At 42.4% G+C, this 19059-nt stretch overlaps 1 protein-coding gene across 1 annotated transcript in view; it reads right to left on the bottom strand.

Moving 5' to 3' along the window:
* The window catches only part of itga9 (integrin, alpha 9), a 47355-nt gene extending 29199 nt beyond the window's left edge, over positions 1-18156 (bottom strand). The window contains exons 1-15 of the mRNA XM_023411727.2: positions 17710-18156; positions 17254-17381; positions 15645-15751; positions 13226-13349; positions 11551-11618; positions 8567-8696; positions 8393-8478; positions 8222-8284; positions 7607-7744; positions 7052-7157; positions 4994-5088; positions 4535-4625; positions 4178-4223; positions 3915-4069; positions 2210-2370 (exon numbers count right to left, since the gene is read on the bottom strand). Coding sequence (XP_023267495.1) covers positions 2210-2370; positions 3915-4069; positions 4178-4223; positions 4535-4625; positions 4994-5088; positions 7052-7157; positions 7607-7744; positions 8222-8284; positions 8393-8478; positions 8567-8696; positions 11551-11618; positions 13226-13349; positions 15645-15751; positions 17254-17381; positions 17710-17900 — 1689 coding nt within the window. The 5' untranslated portion in view covers positions 17901-18156. The remainder of the gene's footprint in view (positions 1-2209; positions 2371-3914; positions 4070-4177; positions 4224-4534; positions 4626-4993; positions 5089-7051; positions 7158-7606; positions 7745-8221; positions 8285-8392; positions 8479-8566; positions 8697-11550; positions 11619-13225; positions 13350-15644; positions 15752-17253; positions 17382-17709) is intronic.
* Between the last annotated feature and the right edge of the window lie 903 nt (positions 18157-19059).

Here is a 19059-nt window from a genome sequence, read left to right as displayed (position 1 = left end):
CCCCCCCCCCCCAAACACCCTTGAGGATGTAGTTGGGCAACCAGCTGGTTGCCATTAGCATTCCTCTTCTGGGGAACGGGAGGACTGGCTCATGCGGGCAGACACATGAGGAAGATAAACGATGCGATCAGTCAAGCAGACTAGACCCTCTCTTAGAGCGGAGACAGATCAACTCTGATTATGGTGATTCCTCAACTCCTCGCTCAAGTTTAGGACAAACACGTACTGTATGATGAGACAGTTATAGGTCGTAATCTTTGTCCCTTTTACTCTTCATACATATACAAGTCATTCATCCCGTAAACAGTCTGGTAAGGTTGTAATTTGGGCACCACACCTTCACCATCCTGTGTGGCTTTTCAGCAGCTCTGGGAAGCTCACTTTTGCCTTTTGCTGCTGAGCAGGTGGAATTTGTGGATACATATAGTGAAACAATAATAATCCACACAGCTGCAGTGTCAACGACGCCGCACTTCACACCTCAGTCAAGCCAATCCAAATACTCCTACAGAGCGACGATGTAATGTTATCCATGTGAAGTCACCCCAAAAGACACTTATAGAAATACCGCATCATTTTGGTAGATACTCTTATTTGCTTTCTCGCATAGCGTTAGATGACAAAATCGATTCTTCATATTTGATCCAGCCAGTTGACAGTTTAGCAGCTTAGCATGAAGACTGGAAACATGGGGAAACAACTAGCCTGTCTTTGTACTAAGGTAAAAAAGTACACCTGCTGGAAACTTTAAAGGTCACTAATTATCACATTATATCTCATTCACTCAAAAAATGAAGACAGTTTGCAGAAGTTACAGCACATAACCCCTTCTAAAACTTTTCTACCTTTGGACAGGGCCAGGCTGGCTAATGCCCCAGTTTCAAGTCTTCATGCTAAGCTAAGATAACCATCTACTGGCTCCAGCTTAATAATGAACAGACGGACGTGAAAGGGGTATTGATCTCCTTATCTAACTCCCTTCATGAAAGCTAATAAATATATTTCCCAAAAACTGACCTATTCCTTTAACAACAAGTCTAATTATCCACCAACATTAGGACCTCCACTAACCAACAGAGCTGTAAAATACGGCTCGTCCCTGAGTTTAACATCTGGCCTGATGGATGGCACTTAAAGCATAAGTGTGTTTATCTCACAGACAGACAGAGATGCCTGATAATTCACTCGCCCACCCACAAAACTGAGGGTGTTTGGTTACATGTTGAAATGTCAACTTTACTTTGGGCGGAAACACTGCTTTAGATGACAAACTCTACTGTTAATGTTCGGTGTGTTGTAAGTTAGAAAAAGAGAAGTGAAAATTAAAATTTGAAATGTTCTTGCACAACACTATCCGGTTTTAATGAAGAGCCTGGATAAACAAACACCAGAATTAACTGAATACCCATTGGTGGCTGTGATGTGTGTGTTGTGATAAATAAAATAGCTTACTGCCACAACCACTCTGTGTGACATACACTCATTATAGTGTGACTGGTTGAAGGAAGAGAGGCAGGCATGGTAATGACAGCCCCCCCCCCTTAGTCAGCAGCTCAGCCTCCCATGAAGAAAGTGCCTGGAGAGCACTGTTGAGAACGCCAGTGAAATTTACAGGCCTGCATCTGTATTAGAGGAGGTGAAACACGGATGGTGCCCTCAGGATAAGGACCCTCTCCCTGGCTACACTACTAAATCACAGAGGAACACAATAGAGTTACTATGCAATGACAAAGGAGACTCTGTTTCCTGTTTCTGTCACTTTCTGCACACGCACACTTGAGCAGCATGGCTTCACGAACCATCAAGCGCCTTACTGTTACCTTTAACCTGACCCAGCTGGGCGACACAAATAGCTTCCCAGCAGATGCCTGCTGATCCATAGCCTGCAGCTACAGCAGCCAGAGCTCTCACATCGCTGTGATATGTGTGACGGGGCTTCCTTTATCTTGACATTTTCATTTTTCTCTTGCTTTGATCTGTCTAAACATTTTTAGATGGAAACGTACAGACTCTGATGCTCCAACCAAAAACTACATAAATAAATGAAGAAGGAAAACAGGCCATATAAGCAAATACGACATATCACAAATCAGCACTGCAGGGTGAGAGTACTCATGGGGTCATGGGAAAGTAACTGAGAGTGCAACTGAGGACATGAGCAGCACAACACTTAAAGCACCAGCAGTAGGGCCAGAAGATCCAAACTTACCTTAACGTAGGCAGTGTAGCGCTGGCACTCCTCCCTGTTGACGTCCAGGCTGAGCTGATGGCTCATCTGGCTGATCTGAGATCCGCCCTGAATGAAGTAAACCCGGGAAGGCTGGCTCTTCTGTCGCTTATCCACATCAGCTGTCAGGTTGTACAGCAGCTCTGAGAAGAGACAGAAACACTGTCACACATGACATCCACTGACAGAGGTGGTTCATCCACTAAAGATAATCTTGGGAAACACTTTGAGTACATGCAGGGTTTGGTTCCATCAAAACATAAATAAATGACCTCTTACTGCAGACAGTTTGATGTGAGTCAGAGGGAAGATGGGAACATGTTTGAAAGTTCTTGGGAAAATAATCTGATATTACTTTAATTCAACAAGTGGCCTTTGTTCAATGTTGCATCATAAAAGCAGTAATTTAGATGAGACTTTTAGATTTGTATAATCATGAGTTTCAGTTTCATCTAGAGACTGGACAAAGAGATTTTGGTCAAATATTTCTTTCATCAGCAAAAACGTGAAGAAGAGCTATGAAGTATAAGCTGATTTATTAATGTTAGCTCATGCTGGACTGAACTTACATGTAAAAATAGGCTTTTTGTGCAGAATTTTCTGTATCTTAAGGTGAGCAGACAAGGATTATTTATTCAAAAAAGGAAATTAATTTTCCAGCTGGTGGGGCAGAACTAGTATTGCTGTGAAAGAAAACATCTCAATAACAACATTCCTGCTGGTCCCACCCCTGGCTTTAGTGACATTGAGACACTTCCAGTCTAATGAATTGAGAAATCATAAGCATGAAGTCAAACATTACCAATGTTTCCGAGAAAACCATATATGGGCCTCTGGCCATTTAAAATCCATTCCTCTGAATGAATCAGCCTCAGTCTGTAGTAATTGCTTCAAGAGGGTGTCATACTGGTAAAACAGTGGGAGGGGTGGCAAACACACCCCAGTCGGACCAAAGCCTACTGTTTCTTCCGTCCAACAGAGGGAACGCCATGAGCTCACTCCAGAGGAGGCAAAGGAAGGTTTCATTACAGGAGTCACCAAACACATGGTGCTGCACTTTCCATGGTGCTCGCCAGACGACTAAACAGAGACGCTTTATTCCTGCGGCTCAGGATGTAGTCATTATGTAACTACAGGGCTCCTGCTCCCCTGGGGAGGGGGGGGGGGGCACGAATGACCCCACCCAAACACTGAAACAGGGCTGCACCTCAGCCCTCAACAGGCACCGCACCTAAGAGCCAGTTAGCGACGGCTGAAGGGTAAACCATCGGCCGCAAGCACTGACAGTCAGCCGCGGGCCAAAGGCTGACCGCACTGGCTGTCTCCAAGCATGGGGAGAATTGCTCAGCATGATCATGTTTACAAATTTTCCTCACTAAAAAGACCACTTAAAGTTCATGGAGTATGAATTTCACTTCCTGATAATATGTAATATATCTGCAAGGGTTTGAGTAAGATGCTTGCTGAGATTTCTGGTTTTTGAGATTCACTTTTAACCAGACTCACGAAACTCACTTGCTCACTCACTGCTTGGCCACTGGCACTGGTCGCTGACAGATAGTTCAAATTGTTGCTCTTCTCTACTTAGCTAGCTTAATCTTGTGTATTGTGGAGATATGTTTTTGTTTCATATGGAGACTCTTTAATAAAGGACTGAGCGGTTTCTCTTGCCAGGATTTGTCCTCACCTATCTGTCCAGGCACCTGTCTTCCCCGGAAGCGCATGCAGACCGTGACGTTGAAGCAGTTTAGGTTGTGGTGGCCCTCGTGGCACTGTGGCACAGAGATGTTGATGGAGACGGGCAGGAAGATGGAGACATCCACTGTGATGACAGGCCGGGACCTACAGCCACATCAAGCGACACGTGCCGGTGAGAGATCAGACATCAAAACAATTCAGAAATAAAAAAGAAAACACTGCTGTGTCAGAGATATTGATCCAGTCACTCACCTCAGCAGCACCACACTATCTGCCATGAAAGCTCCAATAGTGACATCTGCAACAAAAAAATAAGCATGATTGATTAAAAAAAAAAAAAGCCACAAGGAAGATATAATATTAGAGCATCATCTGCTGACAGCACTCTGTACACCTGCAAACAATGCACAGAGGTCTCGAACTGTCATGCTGGCTAAGTCTGAATGTCAGCTGAGGAATGCAGTAAACAAGATGCCTCTATCACAAGGCTGAAACGCTGCTATTGCAAGAGAGCGAGAGCCTAAATCCACGAGGGTGTGAAACCAAACATTTCATAATCTGAGCCTTTTCCATTTGATGCGTTTTTAGTTCATTTTCCTGTAGGCCTACCTGTGTAACCATTGCTATCCATGTCCACGTTGCCAGAGATTGACTGGCCAAACATCTGCAGGCCAGGGTTTACACTGCGCCCAGACAGTTTCTGTAACAGATGATACCAGCCTTCAAATAACATGTGAGCCAACATGGAAAAGCACATTGTGTAATATGTTTTTGCTCCGTGTTTGTTTTTCATAGATGAATAATCTTTGCTTTTACAGACTTGTAGTAAGTACCACATTTGGTAGCTTAGCTTGGCATTAAGACTGTAAACAGGGGGAAACAGCTAGCTCAGCTAACTCCAGAGCTCAAACATACACCTCTAAATTCTTGTTTGTTTAATCTGTAAACAGGCAAGTGTGCAGCGTTCCACTAGAACACTGGAAAAATACGATATTCCTTTGCTTACCATTAAAAAACAAAAAAACTATATGGTGTTGGCATGTTGTCTGACACTAGGAGATATCTTACCATGGAGTATTTGCTGATGATCCCTGTAGCATCCCCATGGTAGATATAAACAGCTCCTCCATAGTCATCCTCTTTAGGGGCCCCTATGGCAACATCTGAAGAGACAAATGGAGGACAAAAAGTGTTTCTGTGTAAAAGCTGGAATAGGAATGAATGAGCACATACATGACTGTGTGTGTGTGTGTTTGTGAATGTGTACAAAAGCTTTCATTAACCCTCTGTTCACTTTCAGCTGGGCCAGTGCAAGGGAAACAAGTTGTTACAGTAGGACTCTTAATAGACAATTAAGTGTTGTTAGTGGCCATAAAAACTTGTGCGACCTCTGAGAAAGTGGAAACAAGACTATAAAGTGCTGGCGAGAGCACTGAAACAACCTCTCCTTATGCCATTTCCACACAAAGTCCATATATAAACTTTCTTTTTATAAACCAAAACGTTTCTGTGCCATGTGGTGCTGCATACCAAAGCAGAAATGGCACTTTTTTTTTTGTTGTAAATATGATTAACTCATTATGTAGAAGTTAAATTATACCACTCTTTTGGTTTTTTTTTGTGAAACCAAATGTATATTATGATTTCTATAGTAGTTCTTTCAAATGAAATGGTAGCTGCTACGTTGTAAATAACATTGTCAGTCAGCGAGCAAGTCTGGCTCTTTCGACACTCCCAGAGAGACGAGTTACAGGATGAGTTATACTTCCCAGCTGCCATCTTTTCTCTCCACGCACACACACACACACACACACACACACACACACACACACACACACACACACACACACTGTGCCAGGCTGCAAGCCTCGAGGCGTATCTCACACAGAGATGAAACCAGGCAGCAGCTCCCAGCCTCGAGTGTGAGACAGACGCCAAGTGGAGCCGGCAGGGGAACAGACAGCGTAAATGTATGTCTCTGTGTGAGGATAATTTGGTTTGCGTCTGGATGAATCTGTGCACAGAAGGGCGAGAGAGGGAAATATCTTCTACACATCCCCGCCGCTCGCCGCGGGGTAATCGAAACAAAATGTCTGTGAAAATGACGGGGTTTTTGTTGCACCTACTGAGCAACTCAACCAGCCAATGCTTGCTTGTGGGCTGAAGTTAGGAATATAAACTGCATAACTTTATTACCCACCAGATGACAGAGGAAATGGCTTTGTTGCATGACTACGGCACAATAGCACTGAAAACTGTTGCAAAGTGGTTGGCATTGGCTGGATTATGGAATCATAGACCACTGGAGGGCCATTACAAGACTTCTACATATAAAACACAGCCCTCAGCTTTCTTCTGACCTCTCACCAGTGGCAAGAAACAATTTACATGCCCAGATATACTGTTTTGCATGAAGGGCCTGTTTTGAAATTTCTCCTTTTTGGTGCATTCAAGGACACGCTGGTATCTGCGACAGACAAAATGAATATGTTGTGCACTCTTGGCTCTAGAATAAAAGGATGTTAATCCTTTGTCCTTGGTCCTTTGAGTCAGTGGTTCCCCTTTTTGGCTTTTGAACCCATCTACTTGTTACTCCTTTATACAGGTTTCAGATATCTGTCAGAAGTCAGCAGTTCCTTTGAGAAGTAAAACTACTCAAAAAGTGAAAAAAAAAAAAAAAAATCCCATCAATCATTTTGTGACCCCTAAAATTTATGATGGGACCCAATGAAAGAGTCCCGACCAACAGGTTGGGTATCACTGTTTTAAGTATCTCAATTTCTCCATCTTCCCAAGGGGAAAATGCAGAAGGTGCAAACACTAGCCAGGATGGTACTTTCTCTGTTTAAACATTGTAACATATGAAATACTTATAATAATATCAAGCATAATTTATGTACAATAAAAAACACAACAGTGCAATTAAACGTTTAAAAACGTGCACAAGAGGACTTAAATGTGCTCAGAATGAAGCAGCATCTACAGTTCCACCATAAGCGAGCATTCTTCATCTGCTGCTGTGGACCATGAAATTCTTTAAAGCAAGTAAGTGGACATTGAGTGGAGACCATTCGCCGCAACGTATGGTATGAAAACATGTGACATCAGATGTCACTTTGTACTGACCTTGATAACCATCATCATCTATGTCTCCGATTGCAGCAATGGATTCGCCAAAGTGCGCATTGAAAGCGTTGTCACCAGTCAAAACTCCGCCCTCCTCCATCACCCCCTACAGACAGAAGCAGGCAAGAGAACAGTTTATATACAGAGCTAGGAAATGAAAGGTCCTACAGTTTACAGCTCCAGTGAAATTATTGCAGCTTTTCTCAGATAATATGACTTGGCCACGGGGGCTGTTAGTTGGCTTTTATTCAAACAACTTAACAACCAAACAGACAGTCAAGTTTCCTCGCAATTACTCATAAATATAAAAATATACAAGCTGAAGCTCTGTTCTCGGTCAGTTAAATAAGCTCACGATGCCACACTGTTTCAATTTTAGTAACATGATAATGTTCAGGAACTAATGAAACATGAGCAAAGCTAAAAATCGACGCCACGGACAATAATAACAGGACAGAAATGTACATCTGTGCAAGTCAAACTAAGAGAGAGTGTGGTAAATACTAAGTGTGAGTTATGGTATCATGTTCCCGCTGACCCACAGATCCCACTCACATTGCCCTTGCTGAGGTACACAGACACCTGGCCCTCATCCCGGAGCTGGCTGTGCATGGGTGCCCCCACCAGCAGGTCCGACAGGCCATCCTGGTTCAGATCAACTGCACACAATGAGGAGCCAAAGTAAGAGCCCATCTGGAACCAAGCCGAGCCACAGAGCAATGGGTCAGATCACAGACACTTTCTTCTTCAGTTCATACATTTGACATACGCTCTGACTGGATTCATTTCCCCTTTTATAGCTATACCAATATTAAAGGAATATTTACACAACTTATGTCTTAAAGCTACCCTGACTTCCTTTTATTTACTCTGCATGAAAAGCATTAGCTACCGCGCTGGCTTTGGTTTTTGGCAAGTGTGTTCCTTCTTTAAATCGCTGTTACAGTCTAAACACTTTAAAGCAGAAGTAAACAGAGCAGTTCTGACAACAAAGCAATTAGAGTAGCATGTCTGCAATGCATCTTAAGAGTTGACTACATGATCCCTGCGGCAGATAAGGTTGAAAAAAATACTGTACTGATTAAGAGATCAGTATAGGAATAACCTCGATGCAAATATATGCGCTGCATGATGATTAAAAACTGTCGGAGACCACATCTGAGCTCATACCATTTTCCCTGAGGCTTGAAAACTCTTCACCAAAGACACGCCGTCGATTTTGAAAATGTAAACCTGTGCAGGAGAAAACACGAAAAAAAAAATCAGTGCAGCAAACAACACAAGAGGACTTCAGTTCAACAGCGGGAGATAGGACAAAAGAGGAGGAGAGGAAGGCCCTACTTTTCCACTGCCGCTGTGCTGAGGCGCCCCTGCAGCTATGTCTATTACGTTAGGAGAGGAGAAGTGTCCCGCGGTCACAGCATAGCCTGGAGACACAGACAGTAATCAGCCACAGCTCCTTTGTACTGATACATTCGACGTTAATCACAAATATCCTCGTGAACAGACTCTTACCAAGGTAGCTGTATCTGTGGGAGTCCACGTCCTCTTTGTTCGGGCTGTAGAAGGAGTCCGAGGTCAGGTTGTACACCTTGATCGTCCCAGTCCAGTAGTATGACCCCGGCGCACCCATGACCACCAGTTCCTGAAAACGACAACCCCCACCCCACATTCATTCAGATAACTCTGACTGTGATCCACCTTTGATCTGCGGTGCAGTCGCCTGCTGGAAAGAGGAAGAAGAAAAAAAAAAAAAGAAAAAAGAAAGAAAGGCGCTGCTGGGTGAACGTCTGGTTAACCAATGGCCACACACTGGTTTGTGCTATCTGATGTTAACCACATATCCAGATGGCATGCCAGCCGAAGCTTTGATGTGATGAGGAATTCAGAGCCTTAGCAAAATTGACAGCTGCAAAATTAGTTGTTAACAGCTTTTTTTTGTTGTTGTGATGCTCCGCGGCCACCAGAGAACAACAATTAAGACGTTCTGTTTTGACTAGAAGAAAAGATGTCGCGCTCTTCTTCATCACCCGATGATTCAGCCGCACCGGAGCATGTGTGGTCACCGCCGGAACCCATGCTTCATACAAACAAACCTGAACAACACAGTGATGGCCTTACTCAGCAGTATACATTCCCTGCGCTGTGGTGTCAAACATCTGGGCACCACCACACCAGGCGCGTGGACCATGGTTCAGGCAAGGATAAAGTTTAACAGTTGGACAGCTTTTCTTTAGATTCCTCACATTCCTTAAAGGGTGGGTGGTTCAAATGCTTTAACAGATCAACAGTGACGTTCGCGGCCTGTTTGATGATTTCTCTTTGGGTTTACAACAGGAGGTTCATTGTGGGATCCAGTATTATCAGAATCTTTTCTTTCCTGAAGCCAAAAGTCTTTTATTTACAGCCTCCATTGTCAAATTCGATGACATTCCTCACCTACGCAGAAACTTCCAGCTTAAATATTGTGAGTTTTCATTGGGGTTCATGTAACAAACTAATCCCTAAAACATGACAGTCACACTCTGCTCTACGCATGATTGTTCAGAACAGCCATGAACAAGATTTTCAAAGGTTCTTTGACACTGTGTTGAATCACACACATCAAAGAATCTGTCGTAAATTTAAATGCAAGCAGATCATGTGAAATGATCCCATCTAAATATCTGTGATGGGAAAATCTGTTTTAAAAGAGTCTTTGTTAATGTAAGTAAGCAAATGTAGAGTCTAGGTCTGCAACAAGCAGTTATTTTCATTATCACTTAATCTAATGACACTTTAAGTCTCCTTATTTAACATTTATATGTACCATACAAGCATTTAATAAATGCTCTATAACAGATTATAATGTAGTGCTTATTCATGTGTTTGTAAACAACTATGACTCCCCCTGTGGACACCTGTAAGCGGAGGCTGCTGTATTAAACAGATAATAACAATATAGTAAAACACAGCTGACATATTATAATAGTTGTAGCTATTGACAAATACTGTCCAGAATGTCCTTATATCTGCTTACAAACACATTATAGTGTTTTTATACACTATATATATATAAACCATTTATTAAATGCTTCTATACTGCCAATAAATGCTAAATATAGGGACATAAAGTAAAGTATTACCATTAATCTGATGACTTGTTTCTCTATTAATCATTTGGTCTATTCAATGTAAGAAAATAGTGAAGAAATGATTGTGAAGAATGGCTGGAGTTTCTGCTTAAACATTATTTGTACAATTAATCACTGTTTAAAAAAGCTGAGATTCATTTTCTGCTGATTGACTATCCGATTAGTTGTATGCGGCGCGAGCAGGGTTGCTTCAGATTAGCACCAGGTTACCTTGAAAGCTAACATAATAATATCGTTCAGCATATGTAAAATACAATAGATGCACTAGCACTACATGAAATGTCCATCAGTCTTTTCACCAATGAGAATGTTTTCACCCTCAGGACACAGCCGTGCTCCCAGGACACACTTACTGTCTACTGTACTTTACTGTATGTCCCAAATTAAGCGTAACCGTAATCTGAGACCTGAAAAGGGCCTTTGCAGAACATGCTGTTCACAGGCAGCATCAGGAAAGAATTATATTACTAACAAAACGTCTAAACTGATCAAATGTACATTTTTTAAATTTCAATTTCTCCCTCACACGCACATTTTTTCCTGTCAAACTACAGTATATTTTCACAAAAATGCTTGTAGAAGTTAAATCTATTTGACCTTGCTCTCACCACTTCTGCTCACTGCAGCAGCTTCACCTCTCTAGACTGCGCTCTGGACCAGTGGAAGGTGTTTCTACGATAAAGGACGATGCCACATGTGAATACAAAAACAGAAGTGAATCTACGCCGGGGAGAAAAGGAAGCTCATATTTTCTCAAGCACTTTATCTCGTGGAGCCACAGCGGAGGTCAAGCGAGGCCGCTCGCAGCCTTTCCTTACAAAACTCTATCTGCCTATGGAAACATAAGCTAACAGTTATCAGCGCTTAGTCTGCAGAGCGCTGACCAACATGTATATCTGACAGTAGAAATCAGATTTTCCACATCATTTGACTTGTTAAACAACCGTCAGCTCCATGTATAAGGTCTCTGCTAACTATCCACAGAATAGCAGAGAGAGAAAGTCAACAAAGGATGAGGAAAAAAAAAAAAAGGTTCTTTGTAACATCAGGCATGTGGTAGTGTTCATGGTGATCATACTTTCAACTGAGAAAGTTTATCCCCGGGTAAGAAAAGAGTCTATGAGAACTACTGATACTTTCTATTTATATGTGATGTGAAAAAGCAAAAAAGCAAAAAAGCAAAAAAAAAAAAAAAAAAGCTAATTGTTATTATTTTTAGATGTGATCCAACTGCTCCATTTACCAAAAAGTGAAGTGATGGATGAAACTCCACTGATGTGTCCAGACAACAGAGTTCGGATGACAACAAACACCAGAAAGAGAGTATTACAAGGATTAAGAGGATGAACGGGCAATGTTACTGACCTCCGTAAAAACTCCCGCTATCCCGGCTTGGCACGAGCCGTGCTCTTCCCCATACTTCTGCTTATAGTCTGTAAGAGAAAACAAACCACAAATTATTTCACTGTGTGCTTGGGCCAGCATTTACTGGAGTTTTTCCTGCATTCCATATGGAGCTAGTCAAAGTCCCAGTCCCATCCAAGAGGAAAGGGGGCGAAAGCAGACTGAGAAGACCTCTTACTTTGGAAGAGGAGGGGGTGCTCTCAGGTTACAAAAATATTGAGCTTGGATCTGCACAAAATGCACTGTAAATAACGTCCCATGCAAAGTCTGCCTGGCTTCTCCACGACCGTTGGCAACCAGAGTTACGGAAGGAAGTGAAATCCTGACCTGGGAGCACAATTAAGGTGTAAAACAGCCTTTGATAAATAGCTCTGAGTCACAAAATCAAAACATATGAGGAACACATTTGCATTAGTCAGCTCAAAATGTTACACAGAACATTATTATTATTTCAAATGAAACTTGATTTTTAGTGTTGTAGCCTTTGCACAAAGGAAAACAACCTGGAGAACAAATGGATTTGATTTACTACAATCAAAACAAAATCGGATTTCTCAACTCTGCAAGTAAATCTTTTCTTAGAAACATCTGATTTCTGGAAAATGGAGCTAAAATCTGTGCTCTAACAAAGCTGCCGTAATAGCACCTTTGTGATAATGTTTTTCTTTTGCAAAAAGGCGTACAGGGATATACACCTCCACTGGACACATGTTCATTTATTTGGCTTAAACAAACCGCGTGTCCTTCAGAGGTAGGAGCTGGCGCTTGGCGTGGAGAACTGGTGTTGGACTGAGGATCAGAGATCACACTTCAAGGCTCTCGTGGTACTCTTCCTCAGAGCCAAAACACCAATCAAAAGCTAGAAGCAGATGTGAGGCTTCACACTGATGGTGCTGGCTACAGAGATCACGTGCCATGATAAAATGTAACCAGAGAAGATGTAAAACAGATTAAACCAGTGGTTCCCAAACTGGGGGTCTGGACCTCTCAAGGGCTGCCAAGGTAAATCTGCGGGGTCACAAGATGATTATAGGGACAAGAAATAAACAAGACCTGGCCATGTTTTCATATTAACATTTCCTAATTTGCACTAAACCCAAAGCACAGCTGAGGTTGGATGATACTGAAAGTCACACACCAAAGAACTGGGCAAATGACAGGTTTGAACTCATGATGAAAAGTTAAGGCATCACCAAAGTGATTAGAGTTCATCCTGAGGGGGACATGAATAAAGGACCCAATATATATAGAAATTCATCCACTAGTTGTCGAGACATTCTTCTCAAAACCACTAATGTCAACCTCACAGTGGCGCTGGAGGAAAAGTCAGGGCACCATCAAAATTAGGACCCTGAATATCTGTATCTGCTGTGGCGCTAGCGTGGCAAAACATATTTTACTTACACAAAAGGATGTTCATTCTTTCTTTTTCTTTTTTTTCCAAATAAATCTTTAGTCTGCCTTTAATAATCCAAAAAATGAAACAATACAGGAAAAGAATTGACTTTAACTCCTCGCAAAACTTAAAAGGGTTGGGAGCCATGGGAATAAAGCAACAAGACGTCTCTTCTCGAGCGTCCATTTCTGTTAATATTTGTTGAAATGAAGGAAAATCCTGATTTAATTTGTACTGTACCTTCATAACAAGGGATGAGCGGCTTGGTCCTGCCCTGAAGCGTTGGAGGGATGATGGAGCAGTATCCATGCGGGAGGATATGCTCTGAATCATAGTAGACGTTTTTCCAGCGGTGAGCGCAAGCCTGCGAAGAGGAAAGCAGGAGCGACAAGCAAATTCAGACACACGCTCATTTCATAAACACCAACATTTCAGACTGCAGGGAGGGGTGGGGGTGGGGGGGTGTTCCACGACCATGCTGATTGTTTGAGCCCCTTCCTCACTGGGCTGGAGTCAGTGCGTCTCTGTGGCTGTCAAATGAGCGTCAATGAGGAGGGGGGAGATTAAAGCCCATCCATAACCCTGACCATAACAGCCACAGTCTGTGGTGTGAATATCTCAGCTGCAGCCTGAGATCTGTGTTTCCCAGGCAGCATTTAACTTGCAGCAAGAAACTCTTCCCATTAACATTTTGTGTTTTAATAGTTTTCATTTCAAAACACCTCCTCCAGGCTCTACAGGCAACTGGAGAGGCCAAGAGTTCAGACAGGAAAAAAAAAAAAAGTGGATAAAAAGATTGGAACGAGAACAAATTCTGACTTTAATGTGCCGCTGCTGAAACAGAGAGTACATTTCTTAAACTGACAGTGAATAATTCTAAAAACAATATTTTGTTGGTGTATTTTTCAAAATAAAACAAAAGGACACAGGATGATATAGACTAGATTTCAAATTCTGCACAAATCGGGCCACATATATACTGTACTTGTAAATGTGGTAATAATTTAGTACCCTGTGGGGATGGTGGTGGGGCTCCTGTGGCTCTGGGGACAGTTCTGGACGCCTTTGTGCAGACATAGTTCACTTCATTTCCCCCTGCACTGTTTAACCCCCCCCCGTCTCCCTCCCACACGTGCACACACACACACACACACACACAAACACACACACAGAACCAATCTAAATGAATACAAGAGTTCGGCACATTGTGGGCGCACACAGAGCGTCAGATGACTGTCTGGAAGCAAGATTGTGTGTTGAGAAACAAAGGACAGCCTGGCCAACAGTAGTAGCACTACCAGCATGAACTCTTAAGCAGAAACAGATTTTTGAAAAAAAAAGAAAAAAGAAAAAGATCAATCAGCTGACATCAACATATAGCAAACGGAGCGCTCGCAGCAGCTGACAAGTTCTGTCGAGGCAGTAAAGGAGGCTTTATGATGGGAGTGCAGGGCTGTTGTCATGATAAAGAGCTCACTGGTCACAAACAAGGCCTTCACTGAAAGCGCAGATGAAATCACCACTGCACACATCTGCCAAGCAGCAGTTTCTCTCCTGTTGCACAGAAACGTGAGTCCATTCGGATGAGATAAAAAAAAAAAAGAAGAAAAAAGAAAAAAAAAAAAAAGGCACAGCAACACGTGGCTGTGGAAAGTCACCACCTTTCTTTTATCATAACCCTCCCAGGACTGCAGCTAAAAGCTTGTTGTTAAACAGCTCTACGCCTCAAACCCCAAACACTGACAACTCCAAGAAGGTTTCAACTTTTGACGGACTGACTGACGAGTAAAGCCAAGGGTAAATGGTTTGAAAATCGCGCCAGTAAATTCCACTGAGGTGAAAAAAATGGACCAAAGACAAACACATTGAAAGGAACAGAGGCTGAGCAGAGCCAAACAGTTATCTGGACATCTTCAGAGGGAGGAATTCTTTAGATTTTCTCTGACTCCCAGAGGTGGAGGTCAATCAGCAACAGGTATTCAAGCACATTCACACCTGTCATGAATGTTTCAAGAGTTGCCCAGTTCCACCGGTCTCATTGCCTCACTACCCACCGTGGGACAGCGGGGTTACCATTTAATGAAAGACTGCCCTCAGACGGGACCACCGCAGAGAGGCTGAAGCCTAAACAAACTCTGCCAGCTGCCCTGTGATCTCTGTGCAAACACCCAGCAAAGCACCTCGGGGATTAGCACCACTAGTTAGTCTTCTAATTTCTCTAAATCCTGCTCTCCTTTTTTTTTTATTTTTTATTTTTTACAAATAACAATCTACTTTTGACAAACCCTGTTCCACTGACTCTTCCAGCTCCAAACACGAGGTAAATGTTTCACAGTGTTATGTAACCACACAGCAGCTTCCAAATTTTTCTGACTTTAGTTGTGAGTCCAGATTTGAAAAAAAAAAAAAGAAGATTGTTCAAAATCATGACTTAAGTTCAGTTTTTTTAACTTGCAAGCTTGCAAGCATGTGACACAGGATAGAAGGAAAGGGAGGGTTGTAAAAGTTGGGACCAGCTGTGGTTTAACAGCGCGGTTCATGGTAAGACATTTGTAACAATGATGTTGGTATAATCGGGTCTGTTTTTAGGAGCACACTGTAGATGGTTTGCATTAAACAATTTGCTGAAGTGGCTGCGGCGTCGTGTCACTGAACTCACCAGTATTTTGCCGTCGGCTCTGTCCTGGCGGGCCAGGCTGACCCCCATCCACTCATCATCCCTGTCGCCCTGGCACGTCTTCCCACACGACTCTCTCAGCTTATTTCCTGAAAGACAATGAGAGCAGTTTGCAGACGTTGAGTCATCAGGACGGAGGATGTCTTGGAGCAAGTAAACTTGTTACTTGTGAGTCGTTCTGACTTCTGGTTTTTATTATTTATTTCTGCTGAATGTGCAAAGTGGTGTTTGCACAGTTGACAGTTACTCAAAGACAAAAATCCATTATAGCTCGGTGACACTGGATTTTTAAAGTAGATATCAATACTGATATTTGAGAGTTAAACAAGTCTGATAACGGGCTGATATTCGTTTTTATTTTTACATTTTTCATAAAATTTATATTAGGATCCCTCACTAACGAGTGTCTTTAATTGAGCAGTCTGCCAATTATTTTCTCAATCAATCAATTAATTTTCACGCTAATAAAACATCAAAAAACAACATCCATCACAATTACCTTGGGCCTAATGAAAGGTCATCAGATGTCATGATGTGTCCCACCAACAGTCCAAAACCAAACATATTTACAATCAAGTTAAGACAAGGAAGAGTTGCAGATTGTCATGTTACAGATGCTACAACCTTTAAATGTTTGGGATTTTTGCTTGAAAAATGGCTTAAACAACTAGTTGATTATCAATATAATTGCAGATTAATTTTGTTTCAATCAGCTTATTGATTCATTGTCTAACTGTTGCAGCTTTAATTGTGACCTTGGTGTGTGGGGAGAGGGACATGTTATAGCTGAAAAAACTCTAGGCCTCTGTAATAAAGACATTGCCTCTAAATATCTGTCTGTATAGCAATGTCTTATTTCTAATCAGCCAATATATATGCCAATACCAATATATTTGCTATAACCAACTATTGGCACAAAGTGGAACTTTTATTCTCTTCCTCCCTGAAGACAGCTGATTCAGTACAATAACATGTAGCTGTGAGTGTCTCTCTGTGTCAGTGTTTGGTTGGTTTCTTTAGGGTTCAGCTCCTCTGGCTCGTGAGTCACTGGGCACCGAGCAGTCAGCGTTGACTGTGATCATTGCTGTTTTTTGGGGGTTTTTTGTGAGTGTGTGTTTTGGTGACACATTGACAGAGCACAGGGTTAATAATGAAGCCATGCCTTGCACCCCAGCCACACTGAACTTTTTGGCTCACATGCTTGGAAAATATTAGCAGAAGCATAAATCATATTTATCAAAATATTTATGGACCTCTGCACAGAGACCCCTCTTGTGTTTTACATGTCTCCATGTAGCAGGTTGAGAACAAAAGGAACAACTGTCGCACTGTTAAGAGTAGCATAAGGCTGCATTATTCTGATAAAACAAAACAGATGCTTGGGGGAAGTAGTGCAGAGAGTGGACAAGAGAAGCTGCAGGAAAGCCCAGCATATGTGTGTGGACTGTAGCACCACTTCTCTGTGTGATAGGTGTTAATTTCTGACTTGTTCAAGTTGTGAGTGTGTGCATGTGTGGCCCTGACAGATGTGCAGTTGGTGTGTATGTCATTAAATGCTGGTGCAGTGAGGCTGCAGGCTGTGGGGACTGACCTCTGCCCAGGTCCATCTCTGTGCAGCGGCGCTCTGGGTTGCTGTGAACTCGACACTTATATACAGCTCCGGGAGAGTGCACAGAGCTACTGTAGGTAGAGTTTGCCCTCGGTGCCCCTACTATTACCCTGCAGGAATGAGAAGAGGAGAGAGGATGGGACACAGTAGAGGGTGGGGGGTGGGGGGGTTTCACTCGCCAAACACTTAATTGTATCTTTCATCTGTGTCACTGTAGCCATTGAATAAAAAACGGAAAATCTCCTGCCTGCAGGCAAAGTTACAGTACAAACAGAAATGGCTTTTCATGGAATATCACCCATTTTTGTTTTAGATTTATTGGGTGTGGAAACAGCCCAAGCTCAGGAGACACTTAAACATTTGTTTAAAAGTACAAATTCACTGCATCACTTACAGAAAACAACATCATTTCCAGGAAGAGTACAAGATGGGACTCACCAGCGTGTGTTGTCATGATAATGCTCCAGCACAGAATAGCCAAAAAAACTAGAATTTGGTCCGCGGAACACCAAAGGATGTTCTAAGTCTATATTGTAAGAATAAGCCACTGAAATTGAGAGAAATACATAAAAAACGTTTTGTACTCCCGTTTTTTGTCTCCGAAGAGTAGCCATCCCTTTGCGCATCATGCGTAATAACGCGTTAAAGTGTCCAAAAAGAAGAAGAAGGGGGAAAAAAACAATAAGGAGGATTTGTCAGCACAGTCAGTGTCCAAAGTGTTACAAAACTATCTAGCAGGTATTTTCTCCTGGACTAGCACCACATGTAGGCTGTGATGGCATGAGGAAAGGCTGGAGGTGGAAAGTTAACGGTCCGGTAAATAACGGTGCGTCAGCTTCTCTCCATTCTCTGTCAATCTGAGAAAGTTGCAGCTCGCAGGCTCCCTGTCCTGGAGATAAATGCTGTCAGCTGTGTCAAGCGAACCCGAGTCAGCCACAAGAGAACCGGAAGTAAAGAGAGGCCTCCCTCAAAATAAAAGCATCGCTGTTGGGTTGAGCCGCTGTTACAACGCGTGAAGGCGCAGTGAGGGTTTTAATGTGAAAGGTGAAACCGGAACCGTGTGTTTACACTGTGGGACGCTGACACTGGTAACGCGGTCACGGAGAGAAGCGAATGGTTTTGAGGCGCAAAAGCATCACATTTCAGCCGAGGGCTTTAGGGGCTCATCTCACCAAAACTGAAAAAATGAGGGCGCGCTGCTGCCACCTAACGTTTTACAGTCACAATGAGCATTTTAACATCTTCATTAAAAAAAAGCTTTAGTTTATTGAGCAGTGTTGATTTATACTAAATACTATTCTTAGCGTTAACAGACCCCAGGGATAGTTCCGTTTCACACAGCAGCTCGAGACAGTGATATGAGAACGGTTTTTATAGCCAGACAGCTTTCGCTGTAAAAGTTTTAAAACGAAAACTCAAGAGACCTTTCTGATATAGTGTCTTGGGACATATCATCCCACTATATTATATATCACAGCAGTGGTTCCCAACAAGTTTGGTTTGTGTCTCTGTAAAACAAAACAATGTCTGCTTGCAACAATCTTGTCCACCAGTTTTGACTAGAGACTGATTTTAATCTGTTTAATCTGAAAACTTTTTACAGTCTTCACATTTGATGATTTCTTCATCAAGATTTAAAAAAAAAAAGAGACAAAGATTAAAGGAGAGTCAGAAGAAATAAGCTTTTCTCTTTTCTTGAACATCTGACAATGCTCAGTTTTCTCTTGTGGGGGTCATGACCCCTCAGCGTGGTACCACACATTGTTCATTATTCAATCGCATGTGCAT

The sequence above is a fragment of the Seriola lalandi genome, unplaced genomic scaffold (assembly GCF_002814215.2).
Source record: "Seriola lalandi dorsalis isolate HSWRI2012SDOR001 ecotype SW California unplaced genomic scaffold, Sedor1 jcf7180002054470, whole genome shotgun sequence".
Taxonomy (NCBI): domain Eukaryota; kingdom Metazoa; phylum Chordata; class Actinopteri; order Carangiformes; family Carangidae; genus Seriola; species Seriola lalandi.
Note: the sequence above shows the minus strand (reverse complement) of the source record. Positions and strands in the feature narration are given on the sequence as shown.